The 17,581-nt window shown below is 43.2% G+C and overlaps 2 protein-coding genes across 4 annotated transcripts in view; both read right to left on the bottom strand.

Annotated features, from left to right (window-relative positions):
* prpf4 (pre-mRNA splicing tri-snRNP complex factor PRPF4) overlaps nucleotides 1-5,702 on the bottom strand; it is a 77,936-nt gene extending 72,234 nt beyond the window's left edge. Inside the window, exon 1 of the mRNA XM_072240553.1 lies at nucleotides 5,641-5,702. The gene's annotated coding sequence lies outside the window, so the exon portion shown is untranslated. The remainder of the gene's footprint in view (nucleotides 1-5,640) is intronic.
* slc31a1 (solute carrier family 31 member 1) overlaps nucleotides 1-17,581 on the bottom strand; it is an 80,892-nt gene that overhangs the window by 12,119 nt on the left and 51,192 nt on the right. For all 3 annotated transcript variants that reach the window (XM_072240556.1, XM_072240555.1, XM_072240554.1), the window contains 2 exons: nucleotides 10,903-11,067; nucleotides 5,641-5,713 (listed from right to left, as the gene is read on the bottom strand). In XM_072240556.1, the coding sequence (XP_072096657.1) occupies nucleotides 5,641-5,713; nucleotides 10,903-11,025 (196 nt within the window). In that variant the 5' untranslated portion in view covers nucleotides 11,026-11,067. The remainder of the gene's footprint in view (nucleotides 1-5,640; nucleotides 5,714-10,902; nucleotides 11,068-17,581) is intronic.

Here is a 17,581-nt window from a genome sequence, read left to right as displayed (position 1 = left end):
CTATCCCTATGTCACTCTGCCCCTTCTCCCAGCTGCCTATCACCTCCCTCATGGTTCCGCCTCCTTCTACTACCCATTGTGTTTTCCCCTATTCTTCCTTCACCTTTCCTGCCTATCACCTCCCTGCCTCCCCTCCCCCACCCCCTTGTCTTTCCCCTTACTGGTTTTTCCACCTGGAACCTACCAGCCTTCTCCTTCCCACCCTCCCCCACCTTCTTTATAGGGCCTCTGCCCCTTCCCCATACAGTCCTGACGAAGGGTTCCAGCCCAAAAAGTCGACCGATCTTTTCCACGGATGCTGCCCGACCTGCTGAGTTCCTCCAGCGTGTTGTGAGTGTTACAGTGAACTTTTATAACCTCACTCACAGTCTGCACATGCAAATCTAGAACTTGAATTAGTGTGAACTGTACAGAATGTAAACAAGGGTTTGACCATTGTCATAGTTCAAGTGGTAGCTCAATGGTACATCAGGCCCATAGAGTCCATGTGAACCATTAGGCATCATTCATGTTCACCCAACACAAGTATCTTCTTGTTCCATCACCCCGCCAGGTTCTACCACTCACCTAGATACTAGGGGCAAGTTACAGCTGCCAATCTAACTATCAACCTTGACATATGGGAGTACTTGGGGGTAATGGGGTGAAGGGAGAATGTCTAAACTCCACACTGGATTAAACCCAGGTCACTGGAGCTGTAAAGCAGCAGCTCCATTTGCTACACCACTTCTCCCATATGAGTCAAATGGTTCTGGATTCAAGCCCCTTTGTAGGGACTTGGAGGTAGACATCAACTGAGGCCAGCATTTACTGTGCATTCAAGCGATAGTGAGCTACCTTCCTGGACTGCTGCAGCCCTTCTGGTGAAGGTTCTCCCCCATCACTACTGGACAAGACTCTCTCATGGACTGTGCACTTAACATCGGCAAAACTGAAGTTCTACTAACATACACAAAATGCTGAAGGACTCAGCAGGTCAGGCAGCATTCATGGTGGGGAATAAACAGACGACATTTCGGGCTGCGACTCTTTATTGGGACTTCCTAACCCCACTGTACAAAAATATTCACGTTGAAGCCCTGCAAATAAGGGCCACTTTCCATGCCTTGGCACCAATCAGTACTGCAGTTTAGCTTTGCTTTAGCTGCCCTATCACAGCTTTTGGACGTGCTTGAAGATCATGATTTTTAGTTCACATAAAGCTCGTGGTTTACCAGGCAGAGGGAATCCCTGTCCTTTTCAACACACCAAGAGATTGGTTACAACAGAATGCACTTCAAAGCAATGGAGTGGTACCACATAAGCAATCATCGTAAAATACTGCAAGTAAAAGTGAACCAGCGTCAGTGCCCTCTCCCAGATCAACAGTCCCAGCATTCAGATCGGAATTACACACTGAGCAGGTCATGTATTATTTGGCGCTTTGCTCCCAGCTGCGCCAAGGCAAAATATTACCATGAGGCAAGAAGAAAATATTTAAGATCTTTATCAAATCCTCTTTGGAAAAGCTTAACATCTGCATTGTGCATCCTCCAACCCACAACTTGCTGAAAACAGAGAAGGAGCATTTGCACTGGTATTCTGAACCTAGAGTCCCTTTCTACAGAACATTAAAACAAAAAAGCCTAGCATGACAGCTGAAGGAGCACCTCTTTTTCCAGCTGCTACAGAGGCTCCCAGTCCACATCGGCCTCTTCAGAAACCACAGAGTTACAGGGTCGACCCCAGGAAAGAGGAGAGAAACAGAATGTTGTACGAAGCTGCAATTTCTCAGATGCAACATTAAAACAAGAATGAAGAGTTCTTTCTAGACTAATTTGTGGTAGTTGCCAAACAAAATATTTACCTCCTCTGCACAGACCAATGGTTAATATAAGGAATGCAGGATAGGAATATTATTTTTAACTTTGCCATTAAATATGCAGCAGGGTAGAAATTTCAGGGAGCCAAGAAAACATTAAATGGCATTTTCAAAAGCAATATAATCTTTCTTAAAGCTGTTAAGTTTAAAGATCAAACCTTAACTTTACATTGATCACAATCAATAGGTTTCATCATCATTTGTATAATTCCTAGAAATCCCAATATAGAAGCACTCTGGTCAAGAAGTTCCTTGCTTTTGGAGATGGTCTCATTATATAAATTAATAAAATGTCTCTATCATTCCATCCCTTTCGATAACCACAAAGTTAGCTCGGTTGACAACGTCAAGACATCCCACACACTTGACCAAACTTTCACTTCTGAAAGCAGTCAGTATTGCAATTCAGGAAATGCTCCTGCCAAATTATGCAAATTCACACTAACAGTGGAAGGACAACCACCAGATAATCTGGTTTAGTGATTGCGGTCAACAGACAGATTGGACAAAACAGAGGAAAACTCCAAGTTAGAAAGAGCCTCAGTTTAAAGTCTCATCCAACAGTGTATATATACCCTTAAGTGTTGAACTGGAGCATCAACCTGTATAATGAAATGGAGCTTGAACCCGGCCTCTCTGATTTGCTGGTGGTAGTGCTGGCAATAGATCACATTGATCTTGAACACCTAGCAGGAGTCCAGCTGGGACACACATACAAAATGCTGGAGGAACTCAGCAGGCTAGGCAGCATCTATGGATAAAAGCACAGTCGACATTTCAGGCCAAAACCCTTCAGCAGGACTGGAGGAAAAAGCTGAGGAGATTTGAAAGGTGGTTTTGAAAGGTGTCACTTAGGTTGGAGGAACAACACCTTATGTTCCGTTTGGGTAGCCTCCAACCTGATGGCATGAACATCAATTTCTCAAACTTCCAGTAATGCCTCCCCCCCACCACCCCCAACTTCACCATTTCCCATCCCCTTGTCCTTCTCTCATGTTATCTCCTTGCCTGCCCATCACCTCCTTCTGGTGCTCCTCCCCCTCCTCCTTGCTTCCATGGCCTTCTGTCTCTTTCACCAATCAACTTCCTAACTCTTTGCTTCATCCCTCCCTCTCCAAGTTTCACCTATCATCTGGCGTTTCTCTCTCCCCTCCCCACCTTTCAAATCTAACCCTCAGCTTTTTCTTTCCAGTCCTGACAGTTCGGCCCGAAACGTCGAATGTACTTTTTTTCCATTGATGCTGCCTGGCCTGCTGAGTTCCTCCAGCATTTTGTGTGTGTTGCTCAGATTTCCAGCATCTGCAGATTTTCCCTTGTTTAAGACTCCATCTGGGTTGTTCCATTCTTTTTAAGTTATTTATTGGTTGAAGAACTTCACCATGTAAAATGACTGAGTAAAAGCTGTCCTGGTAGTTCCTCAATTCAGTCCGGGAAGAAGTTTTTAAGAAAATTGTGTAATGCCCTGGTTCATATTTTTACTGTTATGCTGTATGTATTTCCTTCAGCAGTTCTGTAAAAGCAGCCTGTTTGGGTTATTGTTGAAGATAAGGGATGATGAGGAATGTGCCATCCAATTAGGATGGTAGAATTAGGGGAAGGTTTTCTTGGTGAGGGACACTAAGGTTGGTCTTGGGTTTATTTTGGTTTGGCGGGAGGTAAAGAGAGAAGACGCTGGGGAGAACCGGTCATAGAATGCGACCCGGTGGGAGACCTGCTTGTTCGAGATGGATTGCGAGCGTTATTCGGAAGGTGGTGTGTGCCTTCATGCTGACCGAGGGCCCAGTGCGAATGACAGAGAAGTTGAAGATGAGCTCCACATTTGACTGTTTAATTAAAATGGGCCCTTTTCTTTTTGTTTTTCTTTACTAACCCTTTAGTTAAGATTCATAAATCTAATTCCTTTAATCGCATGCAGAGTACTGTCTGTTGTTTCCTGGCACTAATTTGTCACAGGGTAACAAATGACACAGCATCCTCTCAAACCGGGGTTTGAGGTGGGAGAGCCGTCTCCGTCTCACAAGTTTGGCAGGACTGGACAGTGTTTTCCCTAGACTTATGGAGCCAAGAAAACTAGGGGTTTCAGTTGTAAAATCTGCTGGCCACAGCATCTCATGAACAGCCTCAACTGAGCCTATATACAGAGCAATTCGGATAAATGAGACATCAGGACGAGTACATTTTGGCCCAATTAAACGGCTGCTCCAATTAGCTGAAGTTTCATGAAAATAGTTAAAAAGGTATAAAAAAGACAAATTACTGTTTAACAAAGTAACACAACATGTATTTAAATGAAATAAAGAATAAAGTAGAACACTACCAATACTGCTGGCAGCTCAGGAAATTTGTGCTGAAGTGTTTTTAAAATGGAAAAGCCATTGCCCCCGGGCAGTTTCACTCTTTTGACTTCAGAAGTCTAATACAGTGAAACCAGCAGACATCACAAAAGCAGTCTTCCCTGGTTGCACTGAATGACCATGACTACTTCTATGCCTTGTCTGTCACGTCTTTTGTCCTCCACGGAATGTTGCAGAACTGCCTTCCTGGCCTTTGGATCTCACTGTAGATCTCAACCACCCAGTCTGCCGGATCTGACTTAGCATGGTAGCACAGGCACGTCCCTAACTCACTGGGGTACGAGACCCACTGGCTACCCTCAACTAGTTTAGCCCGCCTGTCGAAGCGAAGTACTGGGGTGTCACCGCTGTCCCATGCAAGCAGCTACTTGAGCCACGGGTGACAGCTGAGTGTCCAATAGGGACTGAAGGTAACCTTCAAGATGATTGTCGATACTTTCAATTCCTAACTAAGTATGAAATCCTTTCATTTTCAGTCCCAGCCGTTTCTGGCATTCCCAAGTCTGAATGCTTGAAACCACAGTGAGCAAAACAGTCCGAATTGTCTTACTGCTTATTCCTCGCCAACTATTAGTGACAAAAATCAACGCTTTTTAAATACAAACACAAATGACAGACGCTAGTTAGAAGCTCTGCGGCAACAGTCTTGTGCCCCAATTAAACAGCATATTGCTCCAAGTAAAGGAAACCCTAGCAATCATCTTGACTTCTTTTTGTTAAGAGTTGTCCCAGATAAGGAGCTGCCCCAACTAACTGATGGCCCAAATTAACCAGAATCCACCGTATTTGTAAAGCCATGTTGCATGTTGGTGACTGCATCCGTGCATGTTTTGGACAATGCAGATCCCACAGGTATTACAGTACACTGCCACATACCCTTACACCTGTCCTACAAGCCATTGAGTCATGCATGTCTGTCAATGCAAGTCTGATCTACCTCTATTAAAGCCAGAGATCCTCTGTCTTTCCCATCCAAATACTTTCTCAACATGGTAGTGGCATCTGCTCTGCCATCTCCTCTAGTGCTCATTCCAAATAACCAAAACCCTCTGTATGAACAACTAACTCCTCAAGTCACCTTTAAGTTTCTCTCCTCCCATCCGAAACCCAGGCACTCTCATTTCAGACTCTCCTTCCCTTGGAATGTGAAACACTTCAGCAATTTAGGCTTCTATGTCTATCAAAATTTCTAAATTAAAAATGTCATCTTGGTGTTTGAACTTCTCAAAAAATCACAAGCCTTTCCATCTCTGTAACCACCTCTCCCACAGATTGGGAACACCTGCTCGGCTACATTTCAAATGTTTGTAGCAAATCAACCATAAGGACATACATACTTTGTACATACTTCTACATTACAGGCATAACATCAATAAATGCCATTATTGTTCACACTCCCAGACCATCTCCAAGCTCAACACTCACCTCCAACCGAATTGATCAACACCCCAGGGAAGAGTAGCTCCACGCCTTTGTATCCAAAGTAGAATGTCATTTGCTGGGGGTAAATAATTGCAGAATTAAGACTCACATTACATCATCCAAAATATCTCATTGTATATATCACAAACACAGCCCTAAGCTTGAGAGATCACATTGACTGTATTGCACAAAGCGTTAAACCTCAATGCTTAGGTCAAAGAGCAGAATAAATCAATCATCTGAGGGTTGTCAACAAAGTGTTTATAACTGAACTAAAGACCATTTGAGAACAAATCAGAAAGGTGACTAAAGAGGAACAAATAGACCTGGGAACTAACCAGTAACAGGGGAGTAGGGCTGCTGTCTGTGGGGTTGATAAACACCAATGACCCTGGTTAGAATTGAACAGCCCTAAGGTAAAATCATGCATTTTGGCAGGAAAGATGGAAGAGCATAGTATATATACGAGAAATCAAAGAACTCTGAGATGCAGAGGTATCTGAGTGACCACGCGTGAAAAGCTAGACTGTAAGCACTACAATCACAAAACCTAACAGAATGTTCTTATGGAGGGAATTTAATGTAAACGTAGGATTGCAACACCAATCCTTGTGGAACATCACTACTCATCAGCAGCCAACTAGAAAGGGCCCCTTTATTCACACTCTACCCCCTGTCTGTCAGGACAAGCTACTACCTTTCCTGTAATGCCACAGGCTCGTAGCTTGTTAAGCAGCCTCATGTGCAGCATCTTGTGAAAAGCCTTCAGAAAATCAAATTAAACAATATCCACCGACTCTCCATTCATCCATCCTGGCTGTTATTTCCTCAAAGAACTCCAAAAGATTTGTCAGGCAAGATTTCCCTTTAAGAAAACTATGCTGACTTCGGACTATTCCATTGTGCATCTCCAAGTACCTGAAACTTTATCCTTAATGGACTCTCACATCTTGCCAAACACTGAAGTTAGGATAACATCCTGTAATTTCCTGTCTTTTTGGCTCCCTTGTTAAAGAGTAGAGAGACATTTGTAATTTTCTAGTCCTCTGGAATCATTCCATAATCCAGTGATCCTAGAAAGATCACTACCAATGCCTCCATCGCTTCTTAAACTAACTTCAGAACCCTGGGGTGCAGTCCATCTGGTCCAGGTGATTCATCTACCTTCAGACCTTACAGCTTCCCAAACACCTTCTTATTAGGTATAGTGACTGCACTCACTTCTGCCCCTTGACACACTTGAATTTCTCCATACAGCTAGTGTCTTCCACAGTGAAGGCTGACACAAAACACTTATTCAGTTCATCTGCCATTTCCTTGTCCCCCATTACCTCTCTAGCATCATTTTCTAGCAGTCTGGTACCCATTCTTGCTTCTCTTTTATTCTCTATATCCGAAAAAACATCTGGTATACTCTTTTATATTTCTGCCTAGTTAACCTTCATATTTCCTCTTCTCGTCGTACATTGCTGTGTTCTTTTGGTGACCATAAATGAACAAAACCAGCGCAGACACGTAGTGCGCAGAATGGACTGCCGTCATACAATGTTTTCGACAATTGCATCCTCCATATCTTCATTTTCATTGTAATATTCAAAACAACTGTCAATACCTTCAAATTTTTCGCAGTTCCTAACTTGAAATAGTGAAGTTATATTCACTCCCAGCCATTTCAGAAATCTCCAAGCCTGAATGCTTAAAACTGCAGAGCAAAATAGTTCTGAATTGTGTTACTGTTTCATCCTCGCCAACTATCAGTGATGTACCATATAGCCTGCTGTATAATGTAGGACTACTTTCTGTTGTAGTAATACATTATATTGTGCATGCGCTATTAGGCGCGTATTGATCTGCACGTGTGTGTTCAGTTCGGTTTCAGTCAGTAAAGAACCCTGTTAACTTAGCTCCCGTCTACAGCATTTTTATTTATAGCTTTGTTGTGTAACCCAGCCACATACACAACAGGTGACAAAAATCTCTGCTTTTTGAACACAAGCGCACTGAACTATTTAAAAACTTTGCTCTAAGCATGGTGTAATGTTTAACGGCTACACAGGTGCACGCGTCTGATGCTAGTTAAAATCTGTTCAGCAACAATTTCCTGCCTCAATTAAGAGACATAGCGTCCAAAATATATGAAGGGAATGTCAGCTAGTTTCTCAATTAGTTTTTGTTCAAGAGTTGCCCCAAATAAGCGGCTGCCCCCGATTAATCACTAGTCTAATTAACTGGAATTGACTGCCCCTACACCTCATCCCTCACTACCATTCAGGGCCCCTAACAGTCCTTCCAGGTAAGGCGACACTTGGAGCTATGATGTTGTGGCCATTACAGAGACTTGGATGGCTCAGGGGCAGGAATGATTACTTTGAGTGCCCGGCTTTAGATGTTTCAGAAAGGATAGGGAGGGAGGCAAAAGAGGTGAGGGCATGGCACGATTGAATAGAGGTAGTGTCATGGCCGCAGAAAAGGAGGAAGACATGGAGGGCTACAAAGTCTCTGTGGGTGGAAGTTAGGAAAAGGAAGGGGTCAATAGCTCTACTGGGTGTTTTTTATAGACCGCCCAATAGTAACAGGGACATTGAGGAACAGATAAGGAGATAGATTCTGGACAGGTGTAACAATAATAACATGGTTGTTGTGGTGGGAAATTTTAATTTCCCAAATATTGATTGGCATGTCCCTAGAGCAAGGGGTTTAGATGGGGTGGAGTTTGTTAGGTGTGTTCAAGAAGGTTTCTTGACACAATAGGTAGATAAGCCTACAAGAAGAAAGGCTGTACTTGATCTGGTATTGGGAAATTAACTTGATCAGGTGTCAGATCTCTCAGTGGGAGAGCATTTTGGAGATAGTGATCACAATTCTATCTCCTTTACCATAGCTTTGGAGAGGGATAGGAAAAGACAAGTTGCGGAAACATTTAATTGGAGTAAGGGGAAGTATGACGCTATCAGGCAGGAACTTGGAAGCATAAATTGGAAACAGATGTTCTCAGGGAAATGTACGGAAGAAATGTGGCAAACGTTTGGGGGATATTTGCATGGAGTTCTGCATAGGTACGTTCCAATGAGACAGGGAAAGGATGGTAGGGTACAGGAACCATGGTGTACAAAGGCTGTTGTAAATCTAGTCAAGAAGAAAAGAAGAGCTTACGAAAGGTTCAAAAAAATTAGGCAATGATAGAGATCTAGAAGATTATAAAATCTAGCAGGAAGGAGCTAAGAATGAAATTAGAAGAGCCAGAAGGGACCATGAGAAGGCTTTGGCGGACAGGATTAAGGAAAATCCCAAGGCATTCCTCAAGTATGTGAAGAGCAAGAGGATAAGACGTGAGAGAATAGGACCAATCAAATGTGACAATGGAGAAGTGTGTATGGAACCAGAGAAGATAGAGGTACTTAATGAGTACTTTGCTTCAGTATTCACTATGGAAAAGGATCTTGGTGATCATAGGGATGACTTACAGCGGACTGAAAAGCTTGAGCATTGTAGATATTAAGGAAGAGGATGTGCTGGAGCTTTTGGAAAGCATCAAGTTCGATAAGTCACCAGGACCAGACGAGACGTACCCCAGGCTTCTGTGGGAGGCAAGGCACGAGATTGCTGAGCCTCTGGCGATGACCTTTGCATCATTAATGGGGACGGGAGAGGTTCTGGAGGATTGGAAAATTGTGGATATTTTTCCGTCATTCAAGAAAGGGAGTAGAGATAGCCCAGGAAATTATAGACCAGAGAGACTTACTTCAGTGGTTGGTAAGTTGATGGAGAAGATCCAGAGAGGCAGGATTTATGAACATTTGGAGAGGCATAATATGATTAGGAATAGTCAGCATGGCTTTGTCAAAGGCAGGCCCTGCCTTATGAGCCTGATTGAATTTTTTGAGGATGTGACTAAACACATTGATGAAGGTAGAGCAGTAGATGTAGTGTATATGGATTTCAGCAAGGCATTTGATAAGGTACCCCATGCAAGGCTTATTGAGAAAGTAAGGAGGTATGGGATCCAAGGAGACATTGCTTTGTGGATCCAAAACTGACTTGCCCACAGAAGGCAAAGAGTGGTTGTAGACGAGTCATATTCTGGTGTGCCTCAGGGATCTGTTCTTGGACCCCTACTCTTCGTGATTTTTATAAATGACCTGGATAAGGAAATGGAGGAATGGGTTAGTAAATTTGCTGATGACACAAAGGCTGGAGGTGTTGTGGATAGTGTGGAGGGCTGTCAGAGGTTACAGGAGGACGTTGATAGGATGCAAAACTGGGCTGAGAAGTGGCAGATGGAGTTCAACCCAAGTAAGTGTGAGGTGGTTCATTTTGGTAGGTCAAATATGATTGCAGAATTAATGTTAAGACTCTTGGCAGTATGGAGGATCAGAGGGATCTTGGGGTCCGAGTCCGTAGGATACTCAAAGCAGCTACACAGGTTGACTCTGTGGTTAAAAAGGCATACAGCGCATTGGCCTTCATCAACTGTGGGATTGAGTTTAGGAGCCAAGAGGTAATGTTGAAGCTATATAGGACCCTGGTCCGACCCTACTTGGAGTACTGTGCAGAGTTCTGGTTGCCTCACTACAGGAAGGATGTGGAAACCATAGAAAGGGTGCAGAGGAGATTTACAAGGATGTTGCCTGGTTTGGGGAGCATGCCTTATGAGACTAGGTTGAGTGAACTTGGCCTTTTCTCCTTGGAGCAACAGAGGATGGGAGGTGACCTGAAAAAGGTGTACAAGATGATGAGAGGCATTGATCGCGTGGATAGTCAGAGGCCTTTTCCCAGATTTCCAGCATCTGCAGATTTTCTCGTTTGTTTGTCGATTGTGTTTAGTTTATTGTCCTAATCACAGGCCTCATTACGCAAATCACCAGGATCCTGGTCCCAGCATGGTTCAGTAAATGGGACTAATTTAATGGAATAATGGTCAGCATGGAGAAGTTGGACCACAAACATGTGAAAATCTGCAGATACTGGAAATTCAAAGCAACATGCACAAAATGCTGGAGGAACTCAGCAAGCCAGGCAGCATCTAAGGAAAAAAGTAAACAGTTGACGTTTCGGGCTGAAACCCTTCATCAGTAAAAGACTGTTTAGTCTGCCTGGCCTTCAGCATTTTGTGTGTGTGTTGCCATGGAGAGATTGGGCTGCTTCTGTGCTGTTTAACCTATAACTGTAAACCTTGTGCAATCTCAATTTTGCCAACTTTTTGTTTAAGTCTAGGGACAGATTTAATGCTGACCACTTGGTGAAAAGATTGGAGGGAAGCCTTACCATCATGCCACCAGAACCATGTCCATGGCCAGGCCCTGGCGCAGGTGTTGAGTTGTGCCCATGGCCACCAGAGGACATGTGCATGTCGTGATGACCAACACCGTGACTCATCGACTTATTCATCTCAAGGCTCGAGAGAGTGTACCGGAAAGTCTCCGTGAATATCTGAGAAAGGAAGCACACAATATTACACATCTCCAGTGGAAAATATGCACACCCCAAATACAATTAGAAGCCAAAAGCACAATAAGAAAATGTGGTTTAGGAGGAGGATAAAAAAGGGACAGGTCAGTTATACTGCAAATTAACTGCAAAGTTCAAAGAAAAGTTTTCAAAGTTACTTACAGGAAAATAAAATACAATAGAATTTATGAACAACTATACATGGAAGTTCATCTTACAGCAGGACGATGGCCCAAAACACACTGGCAGAGCAACCATGGAGTGGTTTCCAATGAAGTAATTTGATGTCCTTGAGTAGCTCAGAGTCTTGACCTTAACCCAATCAAACATCGCTGGCAAGAGCTCAAGGTTGTTGTCTACCGCCACACCCCAACTAACCTGGCACAGTTTGAGCAATTTTGCAAGGAAGAATAGACAAATCTTGCTCCATCACATTGTGCAAAGCTAATAGAGACTTATCCAAAAACACAGCAAGAGGTGAATCAATTAAGTACTGAGTAAAGGGGGATGAACACTTTTGAATTGCTGATTTTTCGGTTCTAAATTTTTAGTTTTATTGTTTTACAATTTTCCCTGTTTATTTTTGGGCTCTACTGTGAAAATAAAAAGCATGTGATTCACAAATAGAAATTCTCAGTTAAATTGATCAAAATCCCTGATTGTAATACTCAATTATATGAACAAAGGGTTGGGGGCTGAATACTTTTACAAGGTACTGTATATGTACTTTGATGATACATTTGCTTTGAACCTTTGGACCTTGATATAACAGCAAACAACCTATTTTAAGAATTTCTGACAAATAGGAACATCTCAGCGCCTAATCCAATATTGAGATGAGAATCGAGAGAACAAGATAATCTCTTAAATCCAATTCCAACTGAATTTTATGTCTCTGATGTCGTTAATTATTAATGATTCAACAATTTGACCAAAAAGATTGGCTTTTGAGCTAGGAGCTGCACTTGACATTTGCAGCCAAATCAGGTTTCACAAGATAGTGGAGCACAAATTAAGTTTACTGCAATGTGATGATCACAGCAGCTTGTTTACAATAGCAATTGATTTGATTATAGCAGCAGAAACTCAATGCAGAGACAGGCAGGAAAAACGTCATTTTAGTCACAATCACCAATGTAAAGCAGTACAGATACACTCACACAATTCAGGTTAAAATGCTTAAAAATGTAAATATGAAAAATTCTATATTAATATAACATTTGTAACCAAAGATCTGAAAAGCATTAAGATCTGAGCTTCAGCATTTCACCTTAACATTTTAAAACATTAAACACTACATTAAAAAACTCTGCCAACTCTGCGGTTCCTGTTTAAGATGGCACTGGTGAAGCAAAGTGACTACTTGCTGGTGGCCAATGAAACAAGGAAAACAAAATACTTGGTAATCATACTTTTTCAGGTAAACGATCACCGCAAACAATAGTCTTCAACTTCTCTTGGGACTGGATGTGGCAGCACTGAGGCGAGGCAAAGCAGTGGGCCCTTCACAGGAAGCGAGGGAAGTCCCGAGGTACAATCTATTACAGCGCCGGACTGAGTTGGAAAAGTCAGGTACAGGCCAAGTCGAGGCTCGGGGCCCAGGCCCCAGAGTGTTTCAAAGCAACACAACCCGATGTTTGGACAATAACAGCCGGGCCAGATTAAAAAGGTCAGGATGTCAGGGCCGAAGGCGAGGGACAGGTCAGTTCAACATGCTGCTCTGCAAGTTTACTCGGCCCTGCTCGGTCTTTTGGGTTTGTTCCGTGGCTGCCTGTAAGGAGACGAATCTCAAGTTTGTACAATGTATACACACTTTGATAATGAATGTACTTTGAATTTGAACTTTAAATATGAATTTGATGTGGTGCAACACAGAAAATGCTGAAGAAACTCAGCACGTCAGGCAGCATCACGAAGGGGAATAAAGATCTTTTATTGGGGCCTTGGCCTGAAAAGCTGACTGAGCATACCCCTCCATAGATGTTACCCGACTTGCTGAGTTCCTGCAGGATTTTGTATGTGTTGCTCAAGATTTTCAGAATCAGCAGAATCTCTTGTGTATATAAAGTTGATTTGGTGCCTTGCACTACCTCCCAATGTCTCAATGCCTCATAAATCCAGTATTCTGAAAGTGTAGTCACTTTTGAGATGTAGATAAATAAGGTAAGTTGCACAGAGCTCCAAGCAGTAGAGAGGCAACAGATCATCAGGCTGGGTGAATTACAGAAAAATAGCTATGGATCTTTTACAACCTAATAAGAATGCAATTGGGGTTTTGTTTTAATATCTGAAAATTGGTTATCATACTGAGTTCATTTATTGTGTGAATATCAATGTGAACGATACTCAGCTGCCTTTGAACAGAAACTGGTAGGTCTTTCCAGGGCGCAGTTAAGTCCACACCATTACACTGACCAAAGTTCCATACCAGCCAGATTAGGCATGGGAGCAGATTCCTGCTTCTTAAGCACAGAAGGAAATGGTAGCCATTGTATGATCCTTGAACAATGGGGCAGGCTTAAAGTTTGTTCAGTCTATTGTCATTCAACTGCACACATGTATACCACCAAACGAAACAACATTTCGCTGGAATAAGGTGCACAACAAGTACGCATAACTCACACATGTTAGCACAAAATAATATTACAAGTGAAATTAAAATAATAAGGTGCATATAGGAAAGAAGTTGAAAAGTAAACAGTATAATGCCACTGGCACTTCATACGTGATGAGATCTGGGTAGTGGCAGGGAGACTTATGGCCTGAAGGAAGAAGCTATTTCCCATACTAACAGTTCTTGTCATAATGCTATGGTACCTTCTGCCTGACGGTCGGGGGTCAAAGAGATTGTTGGATGGATGGGAGGAATCACTGACAATGCTAAGGGCCCTGTGTATGCAGCAAGTACAGGTGTCCCTCGCTTTTCGAACGTTTGCCTTACGAATCCTCACTGTTACGAAAGACCTACCTTAGTTCCCTGTTTTCGCTAACAGGTGTTTTCGCTATTACGAAAAAAGTAGCGCGCGAAAAAAAAATCAGCACGCGCTCCAAGCAGCCGCTCTCCCCTGGATTCCAAACCGCATTCTCGCCGGCATTGCTTAAACACGTGTCTGTGAGCAGCCGTTTGCAAGATGAGTTCTATGGTATCGGAAAAGCCTAAAAGAGCTCGTAAGGGTGTTACACTTAGCGTAAAACTAGACATAATTAAACGTTTCGATCGTGGTGAACGAAATAAGGAAAAAAGTGAGTTTGGCTTGTGGAAGTTGACAAAGATGATTTTGAAGAGGTTTTGGCATCCCATGACCAAGAACTGATAAATGAAGAGCTGATGCAGTTGGAAGAGGAAAGGATAACAATTGAAACCAAATGCAGTAGTGAACGGACAGAAAGTGACATCGAGGCAGGCAAACATAGAAGAAGATGGCCTGCCTGCCCTAATGGAAACAGACAACGATGAGATGACACCTCAATGTCCCAACACCCCAACCCCCAGGCCGCGGACCGATACCAATCCGCGGAGAATGCAGTGGTAGATGGGAGGCATCCAGCACATCTTTAGGAAAAAAGCCGAAATAAACAAGCTAATTAATTAGGTGCCACCCGGCACGTAAATGTCAGCCCAGATCTGAGGCGATTGCCGATTGCGTCGCCTCTGATCTGGGCCGACAATTATGTGCCAGGTGGCACCTAATTAATTAGCTTGTTTATTTCGGCTTTTTTCTTAAAGATGTGCTGTATGCCTCTAGGCTACCACTGTACCCCTGCATGCTTCACGGATCGGTATTGGTGGGCAGCCCAAAGGGTGGGGGCCACTGCACCAACCCAACCTCCGCCAACTCAGCCTAACACACCATCATCAATGTGCTCGATGTCTTCCCGATTCCCGTAAGTGATACTACACTGTACATACAATTTTTTTACTTTATATCGGCTGTGTATTCTTACGTGTTATTTGGTATGATTTGACAGCTTCATAGCTTAAAGGTTACTGGAGAGCGTGTTTCTGCCAACAGCGCTTGCATGAGATTTTCTGCCGAGAGCGCTTGCATCATGTTTATGCCAACAGTGCTTGCGTGAGACTTTCGCTACGGTGGACAGTGCAGGCAATGATTGTGGAAAAGTATTTCTACTTTATATAGGCTGTGTATTTATCATATCATTCCTGCTTTTACAATATGTTACTGTTATTTTAGGTTTTATGTGTTATTTGGCATGATTTGGTAGGTTATTTTTGGGTCTGCGAACGCTCACAAAATTTTCCCATGTAAATAAATAGTAATTGCTTCTTTGCGTTACGACATTCCGGCTTACGAACCGTTTCATAGGAACGCTCTACCTTCGGATGGCGGAGGAAACCTGCATTTCTAATGGTTGGAAGAGAGACTCCAATGATCCTCTCAGCAGTCTTCACATTCCTTTGTAGGGGTTTGTGGTCAGATGCCTTGCAATTCCTGTACCAGACAGTGATGCAGCTGGTCAGGACACTCACGGTGGTGCTCTTGTAAAAACTGCTTAAAATTTGGGGGGGAGGGGGGCAGGCGGAGAAGCTGCTGTGCTTTTTTGATCATTGAGGGACCATATGAGATCGCCCATTATGTGCACTCCCAGAAACTTGATGCTCTTAACTGTCTCTACGGAGGTCTGTGTATGCACAGTGGAGTGGTCAGTCTGCAATTTCCAAAAGTCCACAAACATCTCTTTGGTCTTCCCCAGAGGGGAAGGAGGAGAAGATGGCGGTGTGATGCAGCGCGCACGGCCATTCCGAATGATATCATATGTGTTAACTAGGGGCCGTGTACAATCCTGATTTGATGGAGACAGCCGTGAGAAGCACGGAGGAACACCTGGAGAAACTTCTGAAATGCTCACTTCGCTGCCGCTGCTACTGTGCGATCGAGAATCTCCGGAGGGGAAGGCCCCAAATCCTCGGCTTTGCCTATTGCCTGTTGCTGGGGCCGGGGTTGAAGCACTTGGCAGAGATGGTGCTCGGTGTCGGAGGCTCGGAGTTTTCAGATGGACTCAAGAGTCGGCTGTGGTTGGGTGCTTCCAGAGCGCTGCATCAGCAAGTTTGCGGCGCTGGAGGTTCATGGCAGGAAGAGAGTTTCTCTTCCTTCTACCGTCTGCGTGAGATGATGGGACTTTCGAGAGAGTTTGAGACTTTTTACTGTGCCCATGGTTTGTTCTTCATCAAATTATGGTACTGCTTTGCACTGTCGTAACTATATGTTATAATTATGTGTTTTTTGTCAGTTTTCAGTCAGTTTGTCTTGTGTTTCTGTGACATCATTCTGGAGAAACATTGTATCATTTCTTAATGCATGCATAACTAAATGACAATAAAAGAGGACTGCGTGTCCTCATAATCTAATCTAATCTATACTAAGACTTAAATTGTGTGCCGTTTCATCATTGTTGTTGTTTGAGGCCTTACCATAGTGTGTAATCAATGAACTTGATGATTTGGTTTGAACTGGATCTAACAGTGCAGTCATGTGTCAGCAGTGAGCAGAGCAGGCACACCTAGAGCTCAACATGATGGAGCTAGAGATGTCTTTGCCAACAAAGATTGACTATGGCCTTTTTGTCAAGAGGTCCAAGATCCATTTACAGAGAGAGGTGTTGAGACCCAACAAGAACAGTTTACCCACCACCTTCTGAGAGATGAGCATATTAAACCATGAGCTGATGTCAATAAACAACATCCTGGCTTATGAGGCACCATTTTACAGGTGGGACAGGACAGAGTGGAGCGTAGAGGCTATGGCATCATCAGTGAACCAATTTGAGTGACAAGTGATCAGGAAAGGATCCAATGTAGCAGGAAGATGAGATTTAATACAACTCATAACCAGTCGCTCTAAGCACTTCATTATCGTTGAGGTCAGTGTCACTAAGGCATATTACCGTCACCCTTTTGGACACCAGTTTGATATTGACCTCAGTCCTACTACTCTACCTGTTTCCCAGAACCCTCAACTCTGCTAAAGACAAAACACTGCCTTGGTCTCAAATATATTTAACAATTAATTTCCCATTGCTCGCTTGGGTAGAGAATTCAAAACACTTCATTGCCTCAGAGAAGAAATTCCTTCCAATTCTGAAAATACACTGCAGCAGATCTAAATGCTTAGGTGAAGGGAACATTCCCTCTGCAAATACCTTAGCCCCTCAGAAAATTAGTATGTTCCATCAAAGTAACAGTGCAAACCCACACTCTCTTTTTACATTAACCCCTCATCCAGGGAATTAAGATAGTGAACCTCTTCTAGCCTTAATCCAATGAAGATAATCCCCTCCTTAAAATTATGAAAGAAATATTCTTAGTATTCCAGGTGTCATCGCACACACCTGGGTTGCGACAAGACTTTCAGACATTTATTGATATTTTATCACCTTTGGAATATATGGCAACATTCAATTGTTCCGGCTGATTAATTGTTGTACCCAAACTTTGTTCCATATGCAAGAACACCAATCCATCTCCTGTCCTTCATCT

This window comes from Mobula birostris, chromosome 22 (assembly GCF_030028105.1).
Source record: "Mobula birostris isolate sMobBir1 chromosome 22, sMobBir1.hap1, whole genome shotgun sequence".
Classification (NCBI taxonomy): Eukaryota; Metazoa; Chordata; class Chondrichthyes; order Myliobatiformes; family Myliobatidae; genus Mobula; species Mobula birostris.
The sequence above is the reverse complement of the archived record's forward strand: the minus strand, read 5'-3'. Positions and strand labels throughout refer to the sequence as shown.